This window comes from Biomphalaria glabrata, chromosome 18 (genome assembly GCF_947242115.1).
Source record: "Biomphalaria glabrata chromosome 18, xgBioGlab47.1, whole genome shotgun sequence".
Classification (NCBI taxonomy): Eukaryota; Metazoa; Mollusca; class Gastropoda; family Planorbidae; genus Biomphalaria; species Biomphalaria glabrata.
In genome coordinates this window covers 13,847,398-13,865,217 of record NC_074728.1, presented here as the reverse complement: position 1 = coordinate 13,865,217, position 17,820 = coordinate 13,847,398, and the positions used below count along the sequence as shown (strand labels likewise).

At 37.3% G+C, this 17,820-nt stretch overlaps 1 protein-coding gene across 6 annotated transcripts in view; it reads right to left on the bottom strand.

Moving 5' to 3' along the window:
• Positions 1-17,820, bottom strand: part of LOC106073243 (adenomatous polyposis coli homolog) — a 59,954-nt gene that overhangs the window by 25,044 nt on the left and 17,090 nt on the right. For 2 of the 6 annotated variants that reach the window (XM_056017104.1, XM_056017108.1), the window contains exons 1-2: positions 16,244-16,511; positions 3,311-3,859 (exon numbers count right to left, since the gene is read on the bottom strand). The exons of 3 other annotated variants lie outside the window; for them this stretch is intronic. In XM_056017104.1, coding sequence (XP_055873079.1) covers positions 3,311-3,635 — 325 coding nt within the window. In that variant the 5' untranslated portion in view covers positions 3,636-3,859; positions 16,244-16,511. Of the gene's footprint in view, positions 1-3,310; positions 3,860-16,243; positions 16,512-17,820 lie in introns of those variants that run through there. One more of the 6 variants, XM_056017105.1, reaches the window with a different exon arrangement.

Here is a 17,820-nt window from a genome sequence, read left to right as displayed (position 1 = left end):
AACTGTATTACATGCTATAAACTGGAAAAGGAAAAAAGTTGAATAATGCTCCAAATGATCAGATCAGTCAGAACATACATTGATTTTCTTGTGTCCTAATTATTACATCTATCCTAAGTCTGGCTGCCTGATTGTCATTTGTAATTGAAAATATGCCAGTTACAATGAAATGTGTTAATTGTATCAAACTGTGTCAGTTATAATGAAATGTGTTAATTGTATCAAACTGTGTCAGTTATAATGAAATGTGTTAATTGTATCAAACTGTGTCAGTTACAATGAAATGTGTTAATTGTATCAAACTGTGTCAGTTATAATGAAATGTGTTGATTCTATTGAGCTGTGTCAGTTACAATGAAATTAATTAATTATGTAGAACAGTCAAGCACAACAAAATCTGTTGATTATGTAGAATTGTTGTCAGTTCATTTTGTGAACATGTTCAATTTCACAGCATATTTTATTTTAAAGTCAATTCAAAAGAGTTGGAAGATTGAAACATTGTTTCACAATTCAAATCACAGTTCACACTACACACTTTAGTCAAAATGAGCATTATTTCTAAATACATAGCTGACCAGATAGTTAAGGCTAGTCATGGCCTAATATAGAAGTTTACACAAAAGCAAAAAAAAAAAAAAAAAAAAAAAAATTGTGTTTAAGATGGTTTCTCTTGAAGTGTTTTTTTTTATAAACTTTTAATGTGCTTATAGATTCACAGCAAACTGACAGTAATAAAATGAAAAGCTAAGAGGTAAGATAAATGTTAATAAACACACAATAATCCCTAGGATGGGTTACCTCCTCTAAATAGAACAACCTTAACTCTTGCCAGCTGGTATATTGATTATACCCCTTAGAACAGCCTTTTTTCTTTCTTATGCTACTTTGCATTAACTTTTGTTTAAAAAAAAAAAAAAAAAAACTAAGAGAGATGTGTCAGTAAACGAGGTAGCAGAAGAAAGAAAGAATGATGAAGATTATAGACTTGGACAACTGCCAAATCCCTGATATGATCCACACAAACATTGGGAGATTCTAACTTTAAAATATAAAACAGATGGTAAAGCTACACACACAAAAAAAAAACAACTATTGTATTATTATTATTATTATTTGGGTAGGGGAGGAAAGATATAGAGAGAAGACCTGCAATTAATTTTCCTTACATGCAAAGATACAACTTGTTTAGACAACTGAAAACAATAAAAGAAGAAAAAGAAAATGAGCTTTACATATAGAGACTATAAGCCATATACTACAAGCATAATAATTTCCTAATGGTGCAAGAGACATCAACAACCAACACATTAATACCAAAAAAAATAAAACAGAAATGTTCAGAATCATGTAATGAAAGAATATGTTGCCTACATATTGTCAGAATGCAAGCCTCATATGCTACAAGACCATGTCTAGATAGTATAAAAATCATATGCCACAAACTACAATGTCTTGACTTGTAAAAGAATTTAACCACAAAAATAAACTTGTCTAAACAGTATAAAAGTCAATGCCATAGCTGCATTAAAGTGATACATAACAAACGACTTTTGTCTTGACAGTGTAAAAGCCATATGGTAGAAACATGACCAGGTCCAGAGTGTACTAGCCATATGCTACAAAACATGACCATAAATTGAGTTGTAGGCATGCATTTCCAAGGTAAGACCATATGCTAACACCAGGCTTCCCATCAGGTTTAAACAAAAGCTCATAGACTGTAATCTCCACAGCACAAGGTGTTCTTTTCAACAAACGTCTGTTGTAGTTTCTTCAGGTCGTCAGTTGCTCCCCGCCCACTCCTCTCCCATCAAAACAACACCTGGCATGGCCCACAAATCGTCTGGCACTGGGCACCATGCCAAAAAACAGAAACTTGGGCTAAACTGTCAAGTCATTCCTACAGCCTCAACACTACAAGATGAAATTGTGTGCGTGCGTATGCCACTGGTCCTAGATCGCCATGTCTCTCACACAATCACACATACACACATGGACAGCACATTAAGAGATAGAGGCAATGATCACAGAGCTATTCAATCTAGGAGTAAGTAGACCTTTGGAAGGCCACAACCTACATTGTTGTTGTTTTTGTCCCCAATACTGTACATTGAAATCGGGAGGCCGCCGACCGTGGTATTAAAAAAAAAAACGCGGGGTATTTTTTCCATTGATATTTTTTGAAGTAAGAGCAAGTCGGACCCTCAGAAATCTATGGACCACTGTATCTGTTCGTAATTATTTAATTTTTAAAGCGCGTTAGCAAGCATAATGTAGGCTCAGGGCGCTGTGGTAACATAAACATAAAACACGAGAGTTAAAATGACAAACTGATATTTAAACGTTTTGTTATTTCATTTGATTTTTTTTTTGTTTTGTTATGTAACAAATCTTCAGACCTCCCTCTCAACCCCTTCTAGCAAATCGTAACAAAATTTTATACACCCCCCCCCGACCGTTACGCAATCTCCGAACGTACCCTAGGTGGTGCCTTAGTCATCTTGTTTTTAAAACGGCATAATGTCTACAAGCAAATCTCTTTCGCTGTACGCGCGCTTAAGTTATTTATTTTTAAAACCAAACATTTCGCTTTCCAAAGTTGTTGTTATAGAGATCGAGAAAGGCGAGAAAAAAAAAAGGCTAACCTAAGGAAAAGAACTCCACACTTGTAACTGTATCTTTCAATAATGTAGAAGTTATTTTCCTTTTTCGATATCAAACAAATCAATTAATTATCAATAATTAATTGATTTATTGATGTTTTCTTTTAAAATGTATTCATGTATATTATTCGCTAATGAATAATCGTGCCACGTATCAAACTGATCCGAGAATGGGTGTGGGAGAAATAACGTCTAAAGTCATTTAAGGGGACAAAACCCGACATATTTAAACATATCTGAATACTGAGATTTATTTCCCTTGATGGCATCAAATAAAATAATAAGTAACCAGTATTAATTGTTTTTGTTTTTTTATTGATTCCTGTATTGTCTATGACTCTACGCCAATGAATAATTGTGCAAAGTTTCCACTTTGAATGGGTGTGGAAGAAATAACGTGCTCAAACTTTTGACCAGACAGAGTGAATGGATTTAAGATTTGTACAAAACACACAAAAACAGAAAAGCTGTTGACACTGAAATGAAAGTAGTTGTAGCCCATACACACAATACATTAAACTAAACATCATCCAAAGGACTAGATGCCCAAAAAAAATCATTCAATCTGAATTTCGTCTGAAATGGAAAAGAACAAAGAACATGTAATAAGAAAAAGAGAAAAGGTCAGGAGACCAACTACTTACTGAAGCAAAGATCTTTCTCTTGACCAGTGTCCTCCTTCTCAGGGATCTCTTCTTTAACCTTCTCCTCGTCGTCCTGCTCAATCTTCCTTTGGTCTGCTTCCTCGTCTGTGTCGTCAGCGTTGATCTGAGCGCTAATCTTGTGCCTTTCTTCCTCGTCGATTTCTAGACTCTTGTTGTCAAAGTCGTCATCATCCTCATACTCTTTACTGCATTCAGAGGGAGTGCCACTCAGTGCATCCTCATCACTGTAATCCTCCTCCTCATCCTCGATAGATCCTTCTAAGTGATGCTCTAGTGAGACGGGCTGGATCAGCCAACAGGACATTATAGACACAATTCTTGGCCAGTCCAACACTACTTCATCTCAGGTATCCCATGGGAAGAGTTCTGTTTGTTAGGATAGATCCCAAGCATAATAGAATCTTCAGTTTCAGTCCATGAAAGATGCACTTGACGAGCAACGTGCACATTATGTTGTGCATGGACTCGTGAAATCCAATGCACACTAAACACGAATAGTTCCAACTTAATGTCTCTTACATGATGAGACTTTATGGACAAAAGAAATAATGATCATCAATAAATAGAAACACAAATTGCTGCATCAAAGAATCACAACCTGTTCCTCAACCATAAGCACAACCATAAGCATGACCATAAGCACGACGCTCTAAAGTCTAACCATTAATTGTTTCTAATGTACACGTAATAATCTGTACACAGACTATCAACTAGATATAAAACTTTATAGCATGTCTATAATTGTAATAGTTTCGTACTATATTCCGTTTTAAAAAAATTGTTATCTAGTGGGGTCGTTATTGTTTTCGAAATAGAAATAGTAAAGTAAATAAATGAAACAGAATCCAAAGCGGCTTAGATGTAAAGATAAATCAGCCCAGTTGTAAAGATGTTAAACAGCTCTTATCAATGAACATCTCTAGAGCTGACTATCCCTGGCGCACCTTTACCTGACCCACGCAGCACTACAGGTTAAGCTGAACCTGCAAAAAACAACACAAGGCATGCACACCTTAATGCTTGCACCACTAGCCTTCAGACTCACACCAAGTTCTATTTTTAGATCGCGTTCTTTCCCTTTTCCCCAAACTAGTCAGTCAAGATGAAGCACAATGTCAAGGACACTGTTCCCATACACAAAAGTGAAAACTTTTAAAGAGCAGTGTAACTAGTACAGACTGTCAACAGTAAACACACAATTTAATTTTAATTAAACTGAACTACAAAAGTTAAGAAATATTCGAGGATCTTAATGACAATTAGAGTCAACCATTCTATGGAGCACATGTAGCGTGGAGCACAGCACTTCTAAATGAACAGATCAATAATGTTTCCAAAAAAAAAAAAGTAAAATTGCCAAATGTACCTTGCGATGTATAGGGCAGATGTTGTTAAGGTCATCTTTTCAGCGCCAACGGTTAGGGATCAGGATGTCATGTGGTCAGCACAACGACCAACCGTCTTTACTTTCCCCAACTTAAAGTTGTGTGGACTCAGGGACGCCCTAAAAATACGGAAATTCAAAATCCCAGTCTTCACCGAGATTCGAATCGAGAACCTCAGGTTCAGAATCCAAGTGCTTAACCACTCAGCCAAACGCTTTACCAAGCTTAAATGTCACTTTCACACACTAAATGGCTAGAGAGTAACATTATAAATGTTTACAGACGGGGGAGAACAATTTAAAATGTGAGATCCGCTGAATTTCAATATTACGATAGAGACATTAAGATGACACATCTAGTCCTTGCCCACATCACGTTGTCATTCACATACGGCAAAATGAAACGTAATACTACTACTACAGGATTGGACTAGAGAGAGAGAGAGAAAGAGAGAGAAGAGAGAGAGAGAGAGAAAGAGAGAGAGGCAAGACAAACCATCATCTCTAAGTACAATCTTAAAGAAGCACTGAACAAACATGGCCAGGCATCGCAATTGACTTCCAGACAAGGAGGGGAGGAGAGAGAGAGAGAGAGAGAGAGAGAGAGGACAAAAGTAAATAACTGTTCAGAAAAAGTTGTCAACATGATCTCTTTATGAACACGAGTCTTAGTTTTGTTGGATATTTCATGTTTTTACCCAGGGCACAGTGACACACGGAGACTATCATTCTATCTCTAGCCACCTCAAGCTGATGATAGACCGGAACACATTGCAACATCTGCTAGGCATACAAACAAATCAATACATTACAAAACTAAAGCTTAGATCAATAGTGGAGATAATGACAAAACAAAACATTAAACAAGGTCAATCCCAGAGGTTGACAAGTAAAACCTGAGGGTTCACTCCACAACATCTAGTTCTGCTATGTATTTGTTGGTTTGGACTGTAGAATGACACTTTTATTTCCCTCGACTAGTGCCAGTGACAAAGCGTCAAGTGAACAACGTACTGCACAATGACAACGACCTCGATTTAGAATAGCTGGTAAAGAAGGGTTCATTTCGAAAAGGCCCACGTGTTTTGATGACGCAATCAACCTTGGTAGCCTAAGATCGTAGCCAAAATGTCAGGGTGAGCCAGGTAAATCTGTTTGAACACACAAGGTCGGATTTTTTTTTTTTATTAAAAGAGAGTTGCCTGGATAGATCCTTGCGAAAAGAAGCCAGGGCATTTAAGCCCTATTCTCTATAATGAAATATCTCAGTGACTGATCTTGCATCTAGGTCACTATATTAGTACAATGTAAATGTGTTATCACTTCATTTTATTATACAATGCCAAGCAGCTCATCTCTAGACCTAGAAGTACAAGCAAAACTCTCAGAAACCAAAAGAAACACAAACTCTTCATTACGTTTAAGTCTGGCTCTATCCACTTTGTATTGATAAGACTCGTAGAGCTTGGTGGTATTATATCAGAAATGAAGCGCTCATCACAAGAGGTAAGCCAGGAAATAGGCAAAGGCGGTTAGGTTTTATCACTCATAAACACACAGGTTTCAACAAAAATAAATTGAAAGCATTGTATCTTTAAATTATCACAAACCTTCACTAAAACCTTACACTAGTCCAACATCCCTAATGTTATTTTCAAAGGACGACACTGAATTAAAATAAAAAAAAAAACATTCTATTCTTATTTCTGACTATAACTGAGATAGCCCGTACTAACCAAATGTATTTAGTAGACACAAACTGAGATAGCCTGTACTAAACAAATGTATTTAGACACAAACTGAGATAGCCCGTACTAAACAAATGTATTTAGTAGACACAAACTGAGATAGCCCGTACTAAACAAATGTATTTAGTAGACACAAACCGAGATAGCCCGTACTAAACAAATGTATTTAGTAGACACAAACTGAGATAGCCCGTACTAAACAAATGTATTTAGACACAAACTGAGATAGCCCGTACTAACCAAATGTATTTAGTAGACACAAACTGAGATAGCCTGTACTAAACAAATGTATTTAGACACAAACTGAGATAGCCCGTACTAAACAAATGTATTTAGTAGACACAAACTGAGATAGCCCGTACTAAACAAATGTATTTAGTAGACACAAACTGAGATAGCCCGTACTAAACAAATGTATTTAGTAGACACAAACTGAGATAGCCCGTACTAACCAAATGTATTTAGTAGACACAAACTGAGATAGCCCGTACTAAACAAATGTATTTAGTAGACACAAACTGAGATAGCCCGTACTAACCAAATGTATTTAGTAGACACAAACTGAGATAGCCCGTACTAAACAAATGTATTTAGTAGACACAAACTGAGATAGCCCGTACTAACCAAATGTATTTAGTAGACACAAACTGAGATAGCCCGTACTAACCAAATGTATTTAGTAGACACAAACTGAGATAGCCCGTACTAAACAAATGTATTTAGTAGACACAAACTGAGATAGCCCGTACTAACCAAATGTATTTAGTAGACACAAACTGAGATAGCCCGTACTAACCAAATGTATTTAGTAGACACAAACTGAGATAGCCCGTACTAAACAAATGTATTTAGTAGACACAAACTGAGATAGCCCGTACTAAACAAATGTATTTAGTAGACACAAACTGAGATAGCCCGTACTAACCAAATGTATTTAGTAGACACAAACTGAGATAGCCCGTACTAACCAAATGTATTTAGTAGACACAAACTGAGATAGCCCGTACTAAACAAATGTATTTAGTAGACACAAACTGAGATAGCCCGTACTAACCAAATGTATTTAGTAGACACAAACTGAGATAGCCCGTACTAACCAAATGTATTTAGTAGACACAAACTGAGATAGCCCGTACTAAACAAATGTATTTAGTAGACACAAACTGAGATAGCCCGTACTAAACAAATGTATTTAGTAGACACAAACTGAGATAGCCCGTACTAAACAAATGTATTTAGTAGACACAAACTGAGATAGCCCGTACTAAACAAATGTATTTAGTAGACACAAACTGAGATAGCCCGTACTAAACAAATGTATTTAGTAGACACAAACTGAGATAGCCCGTACTAAACAAATGTATTTAGTAGACACAAACTGAGATAGCCCGTACTAAACAAATGTATTTAGTAGACACAAACTGAGATAGCCCGTACTAAACAAATGTATTTAGTAGACACAAACTGAGATAGCCCGTACTAAACAAATGTATTTAGACACAAACCGAGATAGCCGGTATTAAACAAATGTATTTAGTAGACACAAACTGAGATAGCCCGTACTAAACAAATGTATTTAGTAGACACAAACTGAGATAGCCCGTACTAAACAAATGTATTTAGTAGACACAAACTGAGATAGCCCGTACTAAACAAATGTATTTAGACACAAACCGAGATAGCCGGTATTAAACAAATGTATTTAGTAGACACAAACTGAGATAGCCCGTACTAAACAAATGTATTTAGTAGACACAAACTGAGATAGCCCGTACTAAACAAATGTATTTAGACACAAACCGAGATAGCCGGTATTAAACAAATGTATTTAGTAGACACAAACTGAGATAGCCCGTACTAAACAAATGTATTTAGTAGACACAAACTGAGATAGCCCGTACTAAACAAATGTATTTAGTAGACACAAACTGAGATAGCCCGTACTAAACAAATGTATTTAGTAGACACAAACTGAGATAGCCCGTACTAAACAAATGTATTTAGTAGACACAAACTGAGATAGCCCGTACTAAACAAATGTATTTAGACACAAACCGAGATAGCCGGTATTAAACAAATGTATTTAGTAGACACAAACTGAGATAGCCCGTACTAAACAAATGTATTTAGTAGACACAAACTGAGATAGCCCGTACTAAACAAATGTATTTAGACACAAACCGAGATAGCCGGTATTAAACAAATGTATTTAGTAGACACAAACTGAGATAGCCCGTACTAAACAAATGTATTTAGACACAAACCGAGATAGCCGGTATTAAACAAATGTATTGAGACACAAACTGAGATAGCCCGTACTAAACAAATGTATTTAGACACAAACCGAGATAGCCGGTATTAAACAAATGTATTTAGACACAAACTGAGATAGCCCGTACTAAACAAATGTATTTAGACACAAACCGAGATAGCCGGTATTAAACAAATGTGATGAGACACAAACCGAGATAGACCGTATTAAACAAATGTATTGAGACACAAACCGAGATAGCCCGTACTAAACAAATGTATTTAGACACAAACTGAGATAGCCTGTATTAAACAAATGTATTTAGACACAAACTGAGATAGCCGGTATTAAACAAATGTATTTAGATACAAACTGAGAATGCCTGTATTAAACAAATGTATTGAGACACAAACCGAGATAGCCGGTATTAAACAAATGTATTTAGACACAAACCGAGATAGCCGGTATTAAACAAATGTATTGAGACACAAACCGAGATAGCCGGTATTAAACAAATGTATTTAGACACAAACCGAGATAGCCGGTATTAAACAAATGTATTGAGACACAAACCGAGATAGCCTGTATTAAACAAATGTATTGAGATACAAATCGTTCCCTATGACTAGTCTCGTAGTTAGCACAACAAGCGAGGGGTCCATAACAGATGGCGTTATAGATAGGTTCAATGAGTCTATGTTATTGTTAACATCAGGGTTATATGCTGTATTGAACAGAAATGTACGTCCCTTTCTGAAGTTGTTTTAAAGACGCGCGTGGTTCAGGCCGCCACGGCAGCGCTCAGTTGTATAAACAAACAATATGATAGCCAGATAAATACTTGTGTGGAGAGGAACATGTCCTTCAGTCCCAGCCTTACCTCCCCTAGCAGCACCCAACTAGTTACAGCTAGTTCACAACGAAACCAGTTCACACTGCAAGCCAACTGCATCCATCACTGTATTACACACACAACAAGCATGAGAAACGCCGTGTAAGAAAAATAATCGTTTGGGTCTTTGAACCATTGATCACAAACCTACCAATTCGATTAGGATTACCGGTATACGAGATGACCAATACTCAGCACAAACTAAATTGTACAGTGTAAGTTAAATCTATTATTTATACGGCAGCATTACTGAAGGATTTAAAATAATCGACTCATGCACTCATTGTGCTCTTTCATAAGTAAGTTTCTTGAAGTTGATATTAACTCAATACAAATATTGGATTGCCATTGACTCCATGCTGTGGAGTTGGATACAAAGAATGGTACATGACCTGAGTCTCGACTCATTAATACAGAACTAATGAGAGCCATGCTAGATTGACTAAGACTAAAGACTAAGATTGACTAAGACTAAAGACTAAGATTGACTAAGACTAAAGACTAAGATTGACTAAGACTAAAGACTAAGATTGACTAAGACTAAAGACTAAGACTGACTAAGACTAAAGACTAAGATTGACTAAGACTAAAGACTAAGATTGACTAAGACTAAAGACTAAGATTGACTAAGACTCAAATAGTAGTCAAAAACAAGTCTACAGATGGTTTGGACAAAGTTTGTTGCAAATTTCACAAATTCGAGAAGAGTCTATTCCCAATGCTGACGTAATATTTGGACACTGGTCAAATGTTTTGTGCTAATAATACAAGCAAAGGGAAAAAACTAGCCTAGAGAAACTTCGCTGGCATCTCACCAACACTCTCTAGTCGTGCCCATGAATGACTCACTCTTGAGCTTGTTACCATTTGTGTGGATATCAAATCACTTCAGATTACAATGTCTTTCAGTTTAGCTCAGAGATTCATTTTCAATTAAAACATTCATTTAAAAAAAAATTGATTTCGGGAAAAAAAAAAGAAAACAAAAAAAAAAAAGGGGGGGGGGTGAAGAATTATTCTTTTGTAAACTTCATTAAATATGATTAGGTTTAACTGTTGTATTGACAGGTCACACAATCCTTAGACAACAACGTGTCTTTCATTCGACAAGGACTGAATGTGTCTGACGTTTGATCTGTTCGGTCTGGCGGACCTCAACAAGTCATCTGTGTGACACAGAGTTGTGAGTCACCTTCTTACAGGAGCCAAGTATCGATCTAACAGGGCAGACGGAAAGACAGAAAACTGCTCCATTGGATCTAGTTGTCTGGGGTGGGCAAGGTCGTGTACCACGGGAGTGCTGGAGCTCGCGCGTGCAACACGTTCACACACACACACACACACAATGAGATTGATGGCATGATGAAAAAAAAAAAGACTGAATATATGAAACAACTGTCTGTTATTGTACCACTGAGATTTTGTTTTTTCAAGCATCCAACATTTTGTGTTCACCTTGAAGTTACTGACTATTTTGCTCTATGGTGGTGATTGACTGAAAGCCATGTGTAGAAAGGACGATACGTGTAAAAGAAGGAAATGTACATGAGTAAATCTGTGCCCCACAAAATAGGCAGGAACTGTTACATTTTTAAAACAAAACGGCCTTCTGTTCATCTCATGACTTATCACACCTGTGTTTTCCAAACTTTGAGAAGGTCAGGGTTTTATTGTTGCTACGCCTGGAGGTAGCCTTGAAGTTCAGCACTTAAAGATTACAACGCTGGAGTGCGATCTCACGTTGCGACATCAAAGCTGTAGACTAGGTCGGTTTAGTCAAGACCTGTGTAGCGGCTGGTTGAAACAATACTGTCTCAGGAGACACAGTCTTTAGATGAACATACACTAGCTAGACATACACGCAAACAGATGACCATAGCTTCACTGATAGCTGGGCACTGGATTAGCCAATGGTAGAGCATACATGAATAGGCCATATAAAGAACACACACTGATAGGTGAGAATAAACTTGGATTAACATACACACAATCACCGAGTTTTTACGTTGGACAATGTTTAACAGCCTTAGGGGAAGGGGAGGTCATTTGAGAACAAAAATAAGTCAAAGAAGCGAGAAATCAAAGGCTTTTTCACTACAGCTGCTATACATGGTTTGGGGTTTGGGGGGAGTCATCACAAGTACCCCCAACTAAATCTCCTTAGTGGGGGACGGCCCAGTCACAAGTACCCCCAACTAAATCTCCTTAGTGGGGGACGGCCCAGTCACAAGTACCCCCAACTAAATCTCCTTAGTGGGGGACGGCCCAGTCACAAGTACCCCCAACTAAATCTCCTTAGTGGGGGACGGCCCAGTCACAAGTACCCCCAACTAAATCTCCTTAGTGGGGGACGGCCCAGTCACAAGTACCCCCAACTAAATCTCCTTAGTGGGGGACGGCCCAGTCACAAGTACCCCCAACTAAATCTCCTTAGTGGGGGACGGCCCAGTCACAAGTACCCCCAACTAAATCTCCTTAGTGGGGGACGGCCCAGTCACAAGTACCCCCAACTAAATCTCCTTAGTGGGGGACGGCCCAGTCACAAGTACCCCCAACTAAATCTCCTTAGTGGGGGACGGCCCAGTCACAAGTACCCCCAACTAAATCTCCTTAGTGGGGGACGGCCCAGTCACAAGTACCCCCAACTAAATCTCCTTAGTGAGGGACGGCCCAGTCACAAGTACCCCCAACTAAATCTCCTTAGTGGGGGACGGCCCAGTCACAAGTACCCCCAACTAAATCTCCTTAGTGGGGGACGGCCCAGTCACAAGTACCCCCCAACTAAATTATCGATATTGGGGCCTTCACTTTACTAAACAAATACATCTATATTAAAGTGACAAGATCTGTGTGTTGGTCTTATTGCAACCAAAATGTTTTGTAGCTTAGTATTTGAAAGCGTATATGGTACAAAGTGTGTGCACGTTAGTTCTCCCACATCCAATCTAACTAGTGAACTCACTCTTGGCAATTAATTATTTTGTTAAGTATCTTGAACAAAGGAAAGAAATCGTACTTGGCAGATGTGGTGGTATTAGTTGAATACAGTGACTCAGCCCTGAGTAAACATTTTTGTATACATAAACAAAAAAAAAAAAAAAACAACGATCATTTAAGCATTCACATAGATAGCCACTTCTTCACATAGATATCCACTTCTTCACATAGATAGCCACTTCTTCACATAGATAACCACTTCTTCACATAGATAACCACTTCTTCACATAGATAGCCACTTCTTCACATAGATAGCCACTTCTTCACATAGATAACCACTTCTTCACATAGATAACCACTTCTTCACATAGATAGCCACTTCTTCACATAGATAGCCACTTCTTCACATAGATAGCCACTTCTTCACATAGATAACCACTTCTTCACATAGATAATCACTTCTTCACATAGATAACCACTTCTTCACATAGATAATCACTTCTTCACATAGATAACCACTTCTTCACATAGATAGCCACTTCTTCACATAGATAACCACTTCTTCACATAGATAATCACTTCTTCACATAGATAACCACTTCTTCACATAGATAGCCACTTCTTCACATAGATAACCACTTCTTCACATAGATAGCCACTTCTTCACATAGATAACCACTTCTTCACATAGATAGCCACTTCTTCACATAGACAGCCACTTCTTCCCTCTTACTTTCACAACTGGTCCAGACAAGTGATAAGATTAATGGAGAAAGCTAAAAGCTAAACAAAAACAATTGGTAAAACTATTTCTAATCGCACAGATTTATGAGTTAAATATTTTGCATTATATCACCCCAACTATTTCTATATCACTTTCTTTTCTTTTTCTCTCTATTTGGAATGTAAACCAAGTTTGTGAACGTCTAAATGTAAAGAAAGAGCAGAGCACTGTGACGTATTGGATCTAGCCCTGTGGTGTACTCAGTGCAATCGTCTAGTGTGAGTGTGTGCTTCAAACCAAGACATTGGGACTCTAGTTGATGAACACTTGGAGCTCAAGAAGATGATCTAGCTATCAATACAGGGTCAAGCACTTCACTGGAGGACTGTCATAGTAGTCTATTGACTAGGCGATAACAGTCACGTGTTATTTGGGAAAATTATATTCTGAATGAAATGTGTGCTGTAGTCCTAGTGTCACAATATCTGCGTTATCTACTTTGTGTAGTCACAATATCTGCGCTATCTACTTTTGAGTAGTCTTAAGTTCTTAACGTCACAATATCTGCGTTATAGGATGGCTGCCTGGTCGTGCGGTTTGCGCGCTGGACTGTCGTTTGGATTTATCGATGGTCGAGGGTTCAAATCCTGCCCGCTCCCATCTAGGACTAGGAAGTAAACTATCTTCAACTCTGAAGGAACATCCGAAACATGTAAAACATTTTACAAACAAACAAACATTTTATCTACTTTTGTGTAGTCTTAACGTCACAATATCTGCGTTATCTACTTTTGTGTAGTCTTAACGTCACAATATCTGCGTTATCTACTTTGTGTAGTCTTAACGTCACAATATCTGCGTTATCTATGTGTAGTCACAATATCTGCGTTATCTACTATGTGTAGTCACAATATCTGCGTTATCTACTATGTGTAGTCACAATATCTGCGTTATCTACTTTTGTGTAGTCTTAACGTCACAATATCTGCGTTACATTTGTGCAGTCATGCACTTAAAGTACAAAATAACTCTCGATAACATGTAGGTCCAAAATGACACCAAGAAGCATTCAATGAAGACCCTACTCAATGAGGACCTACTCAATGAAGACCTACTCAATGAAGACCCTACTCAATGAAGACCTACTCAATGAGGACCCTACTCAATGAAGACCCTACTCAATGAAGACCCTACTCAATGAGAACCCTACTCAATGAAGACCTACTCAATGAAGACCCTACTCAATGAGGACCCTACTCAATGAAGACCCTACTCAATGAAGACCTACTCAATGAAGACCCTACTCAATGAAGACCTACTCAATGAAGACCCTACTCAATGAGGACCCTACTCAATGAAGACCTACTGCAGTCTGCAGTTACATTGGATTTCTTATTAAAGTGACAAAGCATAAATAAAGCAATTATAAGTAAACTTTTGAAAGACATTAAACTACAATATAAATATTTGAATATAAAAAATAAAGCATTCATGGAGACCCTAATGGATATAAGCCGGGAAAAAAACGTCGCTATTTCCTGTGTATTTAAGTGTTTAAATAACATGTCTCCATTGTGTAGCGGAGTTCAGTGTTGGGTTGAAATCTTCTTTCAGCCCCCTATAGATGTGAATAGACTATAAACTCCATCTCGCTTCTGCCAGACCCAATCAGGTAAGACGAGGAAGAGCAGATCACTAAAGACTAAATGACCTTGACTTAACATTAGTCATCAAGCTGATCATTTGTTTTGAAAGTGATGAGTTCACCAACTGATACTTAACATCACTTTAAAATCCAGTGAAACTAAAACTGATTTCACGAGAGAACAAAAGTGTTGATACTGTGTTTTTTCACCACCCAGTTTGATATCCACAACGAAATGTTAAGACTGGAAGACTTGTAATAATATGTTGATAAGTAGTCAACTCTCGTACTGGTACTGTTATCGGGTCAATGGTCACAAGATTCTAAATTACAAATCTAATAGTCACTCAGACACTGAACAATACTACTCAAAGTTTCTATACGGCGATGTATTGTGTTCTACGATTAGGCCTTAAACCTAAAAGTATGTTTAATACAAAAAGTCGCTTTTTAGTAGGTCCACTACAAGATACGCGTAGTTCTAGTTTGAAGATCAACTAATGCTTTCTAAAGTTGATCGAACAACTCAATGGAGCTGTGTGCACTGGTCACAATCACTTCAAGTAGGATACAAGAAGTTAGAAAGCCAACACGTAGGCCTACAAGGAGATAAAACAAAAACTCACACCCACTAAATAGTTTGAGTCTCTAACAGTACTAACAATACATTTAAAAAAAAAAAAGCAAATCTAAGATTCTAAAGCAATTCTGTTATTTACATTGAATTTTGTCACACATCTGATTGTTGAAGAAAAAACAACAACAGTCTCCAATAGATTCTACAAGTCAATGTTATTAACTAGATCTAGATTCTAGATATCAATACACCTCGAAAGACTGCACACCACTGCGCAGTAGAATCTATTCGATCAGACACCTTGAAGAAGTCGTGCACATCAACTAGAATCGAACTCTACATACAATTCACAAACACTAGACTGTGACTAGAGTCCTAGTGATGTCATAGTCGACATAGTAGAGTTAAGTAGAGGGAAAGCGATTAACACATTTTCCACACATTACAATTTCTGTCTTGTACTAGACTATACTGTCTATCTATAGTAGTCTCTTTTATCTCAAATCTAATCGTTTTTATAAGAGACATCTTGATTAATCTAGAAAAATCTAGATCTATATGATAATAAAATTGATTTTCATAAAATATAAACCAAATAAACCTAGTTGTAGATTCTAGACCGAGATTATGTAGATGTAAAATTCTAAATCTAGAGATGTATTCTATATTTCTCTAATAATACCAATATTTGGGTTGAATTTTTTGTACCAGTAAAACATTTTTTTCAAATATAATAACAAACTGAAAAGCTTACAGTTGTAGATAAAGAGAACAAGTTTCTACACACACTAATCACACCGACTAAGAAAATGAGTGATCCATGTCTCTGCAGGAGTTACACAGCACGCGCTGCTGTGTTATCAAACACAATACAACAGCCCACCCCGTCACCACACTGTTAACATGGCATCACATTCAAACAAATGATCCGAGGCTCGTACACATGCCGCGCGCGCACGGATCACACAGCTGTTCCTCACACTAGCGCGAGCGGACAGGCGGGGGCGGCTACGAGTCGTCACCATCCACCCTTGTACACGGGGGAATTATTTGCGTGCAGCGACCACATCTGTCCCATCCCTTCCACCAGGCACGGCATCAAGTGGGAAAACTGGCTACGAAATACAGGTCTAGTTAGCCAGATTATTCATAATTGATTAAAAAAAACAACAGTCGTGTCGGTTGAGTTTAACTCAATCATCGCTTGAAACGTTCAGTATAATAATATTTTTTAAAAAAGTTTTTAGATCTTTTTAGCGAAGTTGTATCAATTAGTTAGGATCAGTCAATTTGTAATAAATCTATACTTAACAATAAACAATCTGTACGATTAGATATATGTTTTACCAATTGTTTTTGTTAGCGCTATGTCATGCTTTTAGCTTTCTCACTAGGCGATGATCCTATCACTTGTCTGGACCAGTTGTGAAAGGGGAGAAAGAAGAGTGTAAATGTTACCGTGATCACTTTAAAATGCATTTATAAAAAAAACAACTGTTGAACGATGTGAATTCGAACTCGAGTGTTCAAGCCTCCTCAAGCCAATACCACTAACCATTGTGCCAGTGAAGTGCTTATAAAAGTATACACTTTTATTTTTACTTTCAAACTTTAAAACAGCAAAGTACAACTAGAGACTAAATTCAACTAGAGTACCCAACATGAAGTCAGTACATGAAAACAATTCTTCAGCTAATCTTGTAGAGAAAATGTAGGTGTAATACTCAGTGTTAAATAGGACATGTGTTTAAGCGCTGACAGAATTATAATGCATTATAGACAATTACATGTCATTATCTGTGTTACTAAAGCAAGCAGCTCAGTGCCTGTTCATCCCAAAGCTTTTATTCTGTTTTTAGTTTGTTTGTTTTTTTCACCAGACTCTCCCTCTCCATCCCTCCCCCCTCCTTTTCTTTTTAGATTGTTTTTTGTTTCTTTAGAACTACACATAACTTTGTATGATAAGAAGAAACTCCTATAGTACTAGTTAACATACATTCTGAGATGTGTGTGACACTCCTACTATAACCCATAATGAGAGAAGGCCACATCATATACTATACAATAAAGTGTTTTATGACAGAAAACCATAATGACTAAATTATGAAAGAAAACCAGCAATATATGAAAGTGTCCTGAATACTGAGATAACCAACAATGCTAGAGGCTAGAATACAACAGGATTCTGACAAGATTTGAATACAAAGGTATCATGAGAGAAAACTAAGAATGTCTGACCAATGTACGATACAAAAGCATCTGAAGAGAAAACACAATCCAGACAATTTACAGACAAGTCACTCTTCCTGGTAGGAGCAGAAAACAAAAAAA